The following is a 10,906-nucleotide window of genomic DNA, read 5'->3' on the forward strand; positions in this document are numbered from 1 at the left end:
TAAGGCATATATATATATATACACGTGACACGTGAACGAAGCTTCAGCCGAGGTACGAAAGGCCATGGCTACGATGGGAGATGAAGAAGCCTTGAGAATGTCGTATCAAAGACTTTCTTATTCTTGTGCTTCTTATTCTTCTCTCTGATATGCCCGACACAGGGAGGGGTCGTGAGTTGTGACTTGCAAGACATGTATGAATGTATGTGTTGTGTATCTGGTAAGTCAAATAGTAACAGAGGAAGAAGAAGAAGAAAACGGGAGAAGGAGAAGAATCTCCTCCCTCTCAAACTCGAGAAGGAAGCCAGCGTACAGATAGATATAGAGAAGAAAGGATATAGTACACAAATCGATCTTGTCTATATATAGACAGATAGGCAGAGAGAGAGAGAGAGAATAGGGTTTCTATGAGAAGAAAAATAGACAAGTAAACATTTTCTATCAGGCTCTTTTAGAAATGGTTCCTCAGGTAGAAGAGTATCTTGACTACTTCTTCTTCACCGCCTACAGCAGTCTCATATCACCTTGAATATACACGTGCGCATGTATGAGTTAGTTGCCACACAGGCGCATGGCTTCTTCTCCTTTGAAAGATAAAACAAAAGAGAGAGATCTCTTCGTCTTCTTCTCTCCTCCGGATTGAAGCCTCTCACACATTCAAGCAAAACAAGCTTCCTCGCAAAACAGACATACACTGATATATATATATATATATATAGAATTACATCCGAGCATTTTACATGATTCTATATAGTAGACATATATATATATACATATATAGAGTGTTTCAACATGTATGTATAGGCACACATATATACATAGAGGGATTGATATCGAGTATCAATACGCATGTTTAATCAGACAGATAGATAGTATACCCAATCAATACGTAGATAGATAGATAGATGAGTAATGATAGGTAGAGCTGAGAGAGAGGGAGAGATGACGAAGAAGAGGGGGAGAGTCGCCTTATTTTTAGGAGGGCAGAGCTACTAGATCGGCAAGCTCTTTATCCTCAGGTACAGCTGTGAAAATGAGATTTGATAGATATGTTAAACACGTCTGTCTGTTGAAGGAAAACTCATATAACGTGAGTAGATTACTCACACCCCCCACAAACAAAGATTCCTCCTGCAAGAAAGAACACCAAAGAAAGAAAAAAAAAAGAAAGANNAGAATCGACGGAGTGATGGAAAGAAAGAAAGAGTGAGAAAGAAAGAGTGAGAAAGAAAGAAAAAGAAGGTCAAGACATCCACGAAGTAGCAACAGGGTCCTATGTCTCGACAAACTCCTTCTCTTTTTGGTCAATGTAGAAGAACCCCAAGCTTAAGTGAGAATCAAGTGTACATACACCTCAAGTAGCTAGCTGTTGGCAGCAGCTGATGCACATACATACAACTCCCACGTCTCTCCTCTCTCTCTCTCTCCACGTCGTGTGTGAATAGAGAGTATCCACTCTGTAAGCTTTCAGATAGTTAAGTTACAGATAGATAGGTTACTGCTGAACAGACTTAAGATAGATGGATTCCACAGACAGATAGATACAGAAATTGAAGCTAGCTAGATAAAGGTGTATACTTTCTGTGTAGAAAAGCACAGAGCATTGCACTGCATGGCGAATCGTCTGGCACCTCGTTTGTTCGTGAAAGAAGACTGTGTGTATCTCCTACCAAGCAGAATAATACAACAAAACTATAGACCATCTCTCTTCTCTCTCTCTCCTTCTTCTGCCCCGTACATACAGTGCTACATCGGATCCTTGTCCCCCTCGTATACGACTAAGCGTTTTTCCCTCTCTGTATCGATCTACGTCATCTGCAAGTCTACTCATATCTATCTATCTATCTATGTCTTCGCATCTTTCCCAATACATCTATCTAAAGAGATGTATATCTTTCTCCAGATCTGTCTGTATCTATGTACGTCTATCTCTCTCTCCATCTATCTTGATCTCTCTGACGCCTTTCCCTGCAAACCATTCAATTCTCAATCGATCTCTCTTCTTTTCTCCTTCTTTCTTCTCTTTCGGTATCTTCTTCGTTCTCTTTAGCTTTCTTTCTTACTTTCTTCGTACTCTCTCTTTCCTTCCTCTTCATTCTTCTTACCGACTGACGTTCCATAGCGGATTCTAGAGCGAGAGTAGCCTCATAGAGATTCTTATCATACAGAGACGCAACCGCATGATTTGACGAAGTCACAGCTAAGGTCGTTGGATAGGAAAAACCCTCCAAGTTTGTAATCCATCTCTCAGGGCTCTGACAAGACCGATGTGATAAAGAAGAAGAAGAAGAATGAGGAAGGGGCCTTTCGTCGCTTTCTTGTTCTTCTTCTCCCCCTCTTCTTGCTTGTCTACTTTCTTCTCTCTTTCTTCTTTCTTGAGTATCTGAGGAGGTCATTTGAGACGCTGACACGGGATCACCATGGAGAGGAGATGAGGATGAGGAGGAGGAGGAGGAAGAAGAAAAGTCAAGGAGAGACGAAGAATTCGGTAAGCGTGTCCTGTTGTCTTCTTCTCGTTCTTCAGCTAGATGATGGGCTCGCTCGAACTCCGCCCTGCCACCTGGGGAATTTCTACTCAACAAGGCTAACATACCACTGAAAGAAAGAAAGAAAGAAAAATACAAGACAGAAAGAAAGAAGTAAAGAATAGAGATAAGAAAGAAAGAAAGAAGGAAAGTTAAGAAAGAACGAAAAGGTGAGCTTGAGAGAACGAAGAGAAGAACGAGAAAGAAAGTAGCGAATTCTTGGTGGATATCTGCTGAAGACTGTGATGGAGCGCATGCAAACCCGTATTAATCAGACGTATTTCTATACACAGGTATTGAGCGATCGACCTATGAGTGGAAGCGGAAAAAGAATTACTACCAAAGGAAATGCATGAACCATAGGTAGGGGGCACACATACATGTATACATGCACATACACATATATAGATGTATATGAGGATTCAAGATATCTATGAAGAGTATGTATACGTGTAGATGAAAAAGTGGAATGAGTCTTATAGGGCGGACACGGAAGCAGGCGATAATGGAGAGAACTGCCTTCAAGAAAGAAAAAGAAGAAAGCAAAGAGACGAAAAAGAAGAAGAAGCACAAAGCTGTATGAAAGAAAAGCTCTCTCTCTTCTAGAATCCATCCATTGGTCTTATACATGGATACACATTCAGAGATCTAGGCGAACAGAAATTTAGATAGACTATACAGCTTTTCTCAATGTGTACTTCTCGGTTGTCTATCAAGATATTTACACACCCTAAAAAAGAGAGAGAGGAGTAATCCATGACTCTCCATCTCTTCTTTTGAAGCGGTGGCCTTACTTCTCTTGTCGATCTCTTCAACTAACTGAAAGATACACAATCTTGACATCTCTTGAATCTTCTTTCCTGTCCCCCTTTCTTTCTTTCTATCTCTCTCTTCTTTTTCTCCTTCTTTCTTCTCTTCACTTACTTATTCGTATGTGTGATGATTCGATTGAAGTTGCTTTGGCTAGCTGCTCCACAACACTCGACGTATTCGAAGCATTCCTCAGCTAAATCGATACATCCAATCTGCATGCACACGTGCATGCGCATGCAGCTCTCCATCAATACGTGAAGGACGCAGGCATAACTGCAATAGAAGCACACCTTCTCTTCCTCACATAAACCATCGCTCACGCTCCGTCCCTGGAGAGAGAAGAAGACGAAGAAAAGAAGATACAGACAGACAGAGGGAGGGAGAGAAAGAGAAGCAAGACAATGACCATGAAGATGTGACGAGAAACAAGGAATGAGAGAAGGAAGAAAGAAAGAAAGAAAGAAAGAAACGTTTCAGATGAGAGAGGTTGAGAGGATAGAACACGGAGATGTATGGATGGTGACGAGATAGAACCAACGTGAAGATAGACGACCTAGAAAGACCTCTTCTCTTCTTTTATTTACAACATCCATTCTAGACAGAGAATCCTTCTTCTCAACCATGAAAAGAAGAAGAATAAGACAAGAGGGAAAGATCTTTAGCCAACAGAAAGCTGAAGCTCTCTCTTACACTGAAATATCCCGTAGCATTCTCCTTTCTACAGAGCCATATACATACATACATAAGAAAGAGAGAGAAAGAAAGACGGAGAGGGTGCGTCTAGAGAAGAAGGAATGAAAAAGTATCGAATTGAACTCTCTGAAGAGCAATACTAAGAAGCAGGCAGCCTAATAGTTTCTCCTTCCCGATCTCCCTCTATCAGGGCATTCTTCACATTCACCTCAAAACAGACACTTCGGCCTCCCCACTCTCTTCTGTAATCGTACATTAGATATACATCTATCTACACAGAAAGATATAGATATACATATACACACATAGATATGTATATATCTATATATATATATGTACTGTAGGTATATGCATGTGTGTGAGTATGTGCCTGTTTTACTCGTAAGGCAATCCTTCCTATGAGCGATATCGTAGGGAGATGATGCACGTGTCGCCGCCTCGGCAAAACTTCAGTCTGAAGTAAGTCTAAAGCATCCTGCAACGAGAAATTTTGATCAAAAATAAGCAAGCAAGAATGAAAGGAAGGAAGAGATACGAAAGAAAGAAGGAAATACGAGACAGAGAAAGACGCTTTGTCTAAGAGACATTCCTCTCTTTCACTGCAAGGCGAAACAGATGGCTACGACCGAGACGTCGCACCTTAAAACATACCTGCTGAATATTTATGAATGTACATAGAGATGTCTGGAGGAATAGAAAAGCAGGCGAGCGACCTCATGGGAAGCAGTCGTCTGAGGTGTATAGACACTTCACGAGACTCTGAAGCCTTCCCGAACCGCAAGCACACTCCTCGAAACGTATCTACATACTCCCAATACTCTCTATACACAAGTATACATACTCCTACATATATATATATATATCGATGTATATATTTCTATATAAGCCACGTACACCTAGAGATATATGTGGGAATAGGATAGATAAGATAGAGAAGAATTGTCAGTATGGAAGAGGATACGATGTGAAAGGAGAAGAGAAAGAAGAAGAATGCGATAGTTCAGACGGTGTATTGACCTGTGGATAGCCTCTAGCCACAAGAACTTCAGCTGTAAGAAATGAGACAGTTGTGAGTCTTTCCAGCCATAATGCATGCAACGCCATCTTTCTTTCTTCTTCTTCTCTCTTATGTTTTTCTTTCTCTTCTTCTTCTTCCTGTTGCTGTGCTCCATCTGTCACCACACCATTCTTCCTCTCTTCTGTCGTTTCGCCATTTCCTTTCTCTCCTTTCTCATTCAGACGCGTCGATTGAAACGTCGATGCTGAAGAAGGAGAAGAAGAAGAACATTGTTCCTCACGAGCACTCAAAGAAGACGTAGCGTTCGTTGTTTGCATCGACACTTCAGGCGAGGGAGAAGAGAGAGGTCTTTTATCGCATTCTCTAAGAAGAGAATGTTCGGAAGGAGTTGAAGAGCTGACTGGACAGTCTCCAAGGAAAAGAGAGGAAGAGAATTGTGAAGATACTCCAGCAGGAGGAGAAGAAGAAGAACAAGTCGGCCGAGGAGTAGGTTTACATGGAGGATTTGAGAGAAGAGACGTACGGAGAGCATTTCTTAGGAAAGACGGCAAAGTGGGCGAAGATGTGGAAGGACTTCTATGCCTCAACCCTCTAGGATTCTTACAAGGAGGACAGGAGCATCGACTTGGATGACAGTATCGATCTAATTCTCGTTGTGTGAAGTTCAGAATGGAATACATCGAATCTAAAGCACCGGGCGATTGGGGTGTACATACACTTGGAGCGCATGCAAGGAGAAGACGGAGACAAAACGGAATCATGGAAGTAGAGGATGACGAAGAAGATGAAGATCTCTGTTGAAGAATGTCTCGAGAAGAGAAAGATTTCTCAACGAAAGGCTTTCTTGACTCTTCAGAAGAAGGAGAAGATCCAGACTTCCAGTAAGAGGAAGAAAGCGGATAAGGAAGACTCTCTATTGTATTAGCTATACCTACACCATCCTGTTGAGAAAGAGATAAGAAAGAAATAAGAAAGAAAGAACGAAAGAAAGGATATCTGCCATGATGTGGAAGATTAGACAGAGAAAGAGGAGAGGAGAGGAGAGAAGGTCGAGGTCGATAGGAGAACCCTAGTCCCACAGCACCTGAACAAGGAAGAAAGACTTTTGAAAAGTATAAACGCCTGCGACCATGAATGCGACGCTTCTTAGCCGAAGAAAGAAAGAAAGAAGGGAAGAAAGAAAGAGTGAGAAAGAAAGAGGAAAGAAAGTTGTCTAGGTTGTCTGTACATACCTTGACAGCAAGGAGAGCAAAAATTTTGACTGTCACCCACTGAAGAATCTCCTGACGAGAAATGCCTGTCTGAAAGAAAGAAAGCAAAAGGTAAGAAAGAAAAGGATCAGAAAGAAAGAAAGAAGAAAGACAGAAAGAGTAAAGCCTTCCTGTATGTTCTGCACTTGAAGCGTAGCATCCTTTGACGTAAGATAAGAAGAAGAACGCCTAGGACCGAAAATGCATGGAGAGCGACAGTCCATGGGATCTTGGAGTGTATGTACACCTCGGGACGTCCTGCATGCAGCTACACAACGAGAGACTGGTCGAAAGTGAAGAAAACTCTTTTCTTTTCATCGTAAGCTACCCACATAGATGGAAAACGACTATACGTTTCTCCTATGACATCTACATAGACAGATCGATCGGTAGAGACGTTGTCTACGAGAGAAAAGCATCTAAACTCACATATAGAAGCACATATTTATACACACATATGTATAGATAGATGTATAGAAAGATAGCCTTCCTCCCCTGTCAGAGACGTTACCTGCTGGAGGGCTTCCGAAGCCAGTCTAACAGCACTCTGAAATCTTCTCTTTAATAGAAATTCGGCCACCTGAATTTTCAACTCTCTTTTCATCCCCCCTACTCCTTCCTCTTCTTCTCCCTCTTGTTCTTCTTCTTCTTCTCTTTCTCGATTTCGATCGGTGCCGCCATGATGTCTCTTCTCTCTTGACGACATATCTGTAGAAGAGGAAGAAGATAGAGACGCTTCTCCGTCTCTAGGAAGCGAAGAATGAAGACCTAGCTCAGGAGAAGCAAGGAAAGAAGTTGAGAAAGAAGCCTTTTCTGGAGAAGCTACACTGTCTTTGAAAGGATGGACGTTAGGGAGACGGGGAGAAAAGGATTGCGAAGGATTTCCGCCAGGAGAAGAAGGGAGAGAGGTTGAATGAGGGGCCGAAACATTCTGAAAAGAAAAGAGAAGAAAGATAAAGCAACACATGGCACGGGCATGGGGATGGATGTATGCATATGAACTAGAGTGTATAAATGTATATCAACACATGCTTGCACGTATACATAAATATCTATCTATCCCTGTATCAATAGCTATCTACCCATGTATGAATATCTATCTATCTATCTATCCATGTATGAATATCTATCAATCTATCTATATACCGACGTATCAAAATCGATCTAGCCGTGTATCAGCATCGATGTATTCATGTCTAAATATGGATGTCTATCATGCATGCAAAAGATAAGTGTTTGAGTAGTCACGTCTACTCCTTTATACACATCATGAAAGAAAGACAAGAAATCTTCTCTTTGGACGGAAAAGAAAGAAAAGAAGCCTTCACTTGATCGTCTCCATAGAAGGAGAAAAAAGAAGAAAGAAGCAAAGCAAAGTTTGAGTCTTTTTACCTCTTGCTGATGAGAATGCAAAGAAGAAGAAGGAAGAGGAGGCGGAGGCGGAGGCGGGGGAGGTGAAGGTGTATGTACACCCGACATCTTTGTGTGTAGATAGGATGAATTTTCTTCAGAAGAATCAACGAATCTAGATGAGAAACCGAATGAAGATAGAGAGGATTTCTTCACCTCTCTTTCGTCTTGAGAAGTTTCCAAAAGAAAATAAATTCTTAGGGGGAGAAGGCGAATGAGGAGCTAAGTAGGAACCTAATTCAGCTCTCTGATCTGCATGTGTATAGACAGGAGAAGAACCTTTCTTCCTCCCATATTCTTCATCTTCTTCTCTTTCTCCCTCTCCTTGTCTCATTTTGCATTCGCGCCCTCTCTCTCTTCAGCATAATCTGTCCTATGCGATCTTCTTCTTCGTCTACCTTTTTCCTGGTAGAGAGATTAACAGACTGATTGATCGTGGGGTATCGTGAGAAAGAAGGAGAGTCATAGAGACAGACATGTAAAGAAGGAAGAAAAAATGTCTAGGTAGAGAGGGAGTCACGGAGAAAAGAAAGAGAGAAAGTGAAGAGAGACGGGGAATGAAAGTAGGAGATGTACAAGCGCAAAGAAGAAGAGCTTATAGACATCTATGCGACACAGGAAGGGAGGGAGAAGAGGTCCAATTAAAAGAGGAGGAGAGGAGATCTACACCCTGGAAAGACGGGGCATTTCCATCCACGATGGAGAGTGGTGGTTGACAGGATAGAAGGGAGAAATGAAGAAGAAAGGGAGGAGGAGAAGGAGAAGAAAAAGATAGGTTAAAATCGGAGAGAGATCACATCGAGAGAACAAGAAGAAATCGGAGTCATTCACAGGCGAGGCGGGGGGGTGTACATACACCTCAGCAACATTGACCTGACGGAGCATGCTTTCGCCTCTTCACTCCATGAAAAGAACAATCTTCTCTTTCTTTTCCTTCTTTTCCTCCCTGAAGAAAACCGCCTTCATCTACTTCGTCTCGAAATCTTCTTTTCTTATTCCTCTATCCTACCCATCGTGAAAGTCAACGGGCTCTCCTCTTCCCTTATGGCTCCGAGAAAGAAGGAAAGACGTACGTGAGAGAAAGAGAAGATAGAAACTGAGAGAGAAGATTCCTGGAGAGGAGAAATGAAAAGGAGAGAGAAGGTGAAGAGAAAAAGGAAGCGCTCCAAGACAAGAAAGAAATTTCGGAGGTTCGTGTGGCGAGCTCACAGGGCGACGCCTCGAAATCTGTTGGGTAGACTGCAACAATACTACGTGAAGTAGAAGAGAAAGAAGAAAGCTGTCCTAGTCAAAGCCTTCTCTTCTTCTTCTTCTTTTAAAACTCAAAGAAGAGGGCAACACCTCCTTGCCTTACGATGCCTCGCCGCTGACGAAAGTTGAAGAAAGTCTTAGCTTAGCACGCTTGATTGAAGAATAGAGAGGGGAGAGAGAACAGCTATCCATTCCTTCTCGAGTAAGAAGGGTGAAGAAGAAAACAGAAGAGGAAAGAAGTCGAAAAGAGGGAGATAAGAATACTTGGGAAAGAAACAAGATTCTTATGAATTGAGAAGTTGGCTTGAGAAGAAAACATGCAAGGCTAGTGAGTCATGAAGCTGCCGCAACTTTCGCCTTGTCTTGCATTGTGCTTCTAGTGTAGCGACACGTCATTCAAGCTTTTGAGGTGTATGTACACCTCAATTCGAGTAGTCATTTTTCTCATCTTTATCAGCCACGCAGAACAGACTAACCTGAATTTTGCTCCTCGGCTTCTCTTCTCTTTCTTCTCTTGGATGTCTGCTATTCTCGTCTCGTATTCATGCACGGGAGAGATAAAAGAGAGAGTTGTAGCGGATCGACAGATAGATGTGTCTCCTCTCCCTTCAATAAGTAGAAGAGCGAGAACTGAAGTCGACCGTGAAATTTATCCTTTTCTGTCGTTTCCCTCTCTTCTTCATCTACTGTGGATTCTTCTTTCTTTCCAGAAGAAAGTCTTTTTCATCCTTCTTTTCTTCTTCCTCTTCTCTTTTCTCTCATTCTCTCTCACACTCTCTATGGCGGTGTGTCGTCCAGAGAGAAAGCAAGTTCTTCTGAGCTGTCCTTCTCTCTGCTGCCCTTCTCTCCTCCATCCTTATGAGAGATTCTTTCACGGAGAAGAAAGAGAATGAATAGCTCCTCCCCTCGCTCCCCTCTTTTCTTCTTTCGAAAGGTCTTTTCTTCTTTCTTTCTATTACCTCTATCGTAATGGCGAGTCACGACTGTTACGATAGACAGGAAGAAGACAAGGAGGAGAAGAGGAAGAAGAAACACGGAAGAAAATTCTTTGCAGATAAGAGGGGGGGACCATCTTACTTTTGTTCCTTCTCCATTTTCTATCTTCTTTTGATCAACTTTCTCTTATCTTCATCTCCTAGATCTTCTCTCATTCTCTTTCTTCTCCTTCTCAGAAGTACGACGCGTCATCGTCCTTATGACTTCTCTCCATCTTTCTTTTCTCCACCCTCCTTCTCCCTATTCTCTTCATCCTTACCTTCTTCCCTCTCTTTCTTCTTTTCTTTTTCTTCTTCTCTCTTCTCTGCAGTATCCCTCTTGCTCTCACAGCCGTTCCTGTTCTCCCCCTCCTCCTCCTCTACCTCTCTATATCTCTCATCTTTTTCTTCTTCTCCTTCCTCCTTCTTCTCCCCCCTTCCCCTAGCAACCTTCCTTCCCCATTCCACTTCTTTCACCTCTTCATTCTCTTCTCCTCTCCTCTTTTCTTCTTCTTTCTTATCTCTCTTCAATGTCGTTGGCACCAACGGAGAACTACAAGAGAAGGAGAGGGCAAAGACACCCCCAGACCTTCCTTCCTCTCTTTCTTCTTCTTCTTTCTCTCTCCCAAAAAGCCTCGGCCAACTTCCTCTCTCTTCTTCTTCTCCCTTTCCTTATCTTCCCTCTTTCTCTTCTTCTTCTTCATCCTCTCGGGAAACGCAACAAGGTACTTCTCCTAACTCTTCTTCACCCCGCAAGCCTCGGCCCCGTGTAAAGCTTCTCTTCTCTACATCTCCGCCTCCTCCCCGTCTTTCGTCCTTTTCCTACTGGAGTCACCTTATTCTTCTTGGCATTGTTACTTTCCTTACGTTATGTATTCTTCTCTGTCTTCTTCTAGGAGAAAGAAGAATCTGGGGCTTTATCGACTATCTTTCTCCTTCCTTGAAAGTGTGGAGAAGAGAAAGAAGAAGATT

The 10,906-nt window shown here is 42.3% G+C and overlaps 2 protein-coding genes across 2 annotated transcripts in view; one reads left to right on the plus strand and one right to left on the minus strand.

Annotated features, from left to right (window-relative positions):
• Nucleotides 1–46: 46 nt before the first annotated feature.
• On the minus strand, nucleotides 47–9,384 carry CSUI_001698 (uncharacterized protein). The gene is made up of 7 exons (XM_068061903.1): nucleotides 7,692–9,384; nucleotides 6,811–7,230; nucleotides 6,282–6,350; nucleotides 4,411–5,990; nucleotides 3,450–3,550; nucleotides 2,106–2,595; nucleotides 47–1,131 (listed from the first exon to the last, which is right to left on the minus strand). Exons 1-4 carry the CDS (start codon nucleotides 7,776–7,778, stop codon nucleotides 4,974–4,976), a joined length of 1,593 nt encoding a protein of 530 aa, XP_067926121.1. The 5' UTR covers nucleotides 7,779–9,384; the 3' UTR covers nucleotides 47–1,131; nucleotides 2,106–2,595; nucleotides 3,450–3,550; nucleotides 4,411–4,973.
• Nucleotides 9,385–9,420: 36 nt separating this feature from the next.
• The window catches only part of CSUI_001699 (uncharacterized protein), a 7,055-nt gene continuing 5,569 nt past the window's right edge, over nucleotides 9,421–10,906 (plus strand). The window contains exon 1 of the mRNA XM_068061904.1: nucleotides 9,421–10,880. Coding sequence (XP_067926122.1) covers nucleotides 9,930–10,880 — 951 coding nt within the window. The 5' untranslated portion in view covers nucleotides 9,421–9,929. The remainder of the gene's footprint in view (nucleotides 10,881–10,906) is intronic.

The sequence above is a fragment of the Cystoisospora suis genome, assembly GCF_002600585.1.
Source record: "Cystoisospora suis strain Wien I chromosome Unknown contig_675, whole genome shotgun sequence".
Taxonomy (NCBI): Eukaryota; Apicomplexa; class Conoidasida; order Eucoccidiorida; family Sarcocystidae; genus Cystoisospora; species Cystoisospora suis.

Excerpts from the sequence above, each read along its gene's own strand:
- CSUI_001698 (XM_068061903.1), bottom strand. The coding sequence starts at position 7,778 with ATGTCGGGTGTACATACACCTTCACCTCCCCCGCCTCCGCCTCCGCCT. Across the intron at positions 7,231-7,691 it reads TGCATTCTCATCAGCAAGAG|AATGTTTCGGCCCCTCATTC; the intron begins GTAAAAAGACTC and ends TTTTCTTTTCAG. Across the intron at positions 6,351-6,810 it reads CTTCGGAAGCCCTCCAGCAG|ACAGGCATTTCTCGTCAGGA; the intron begins GTAACGTCTCTG and ends TCTTTCTTTCAG.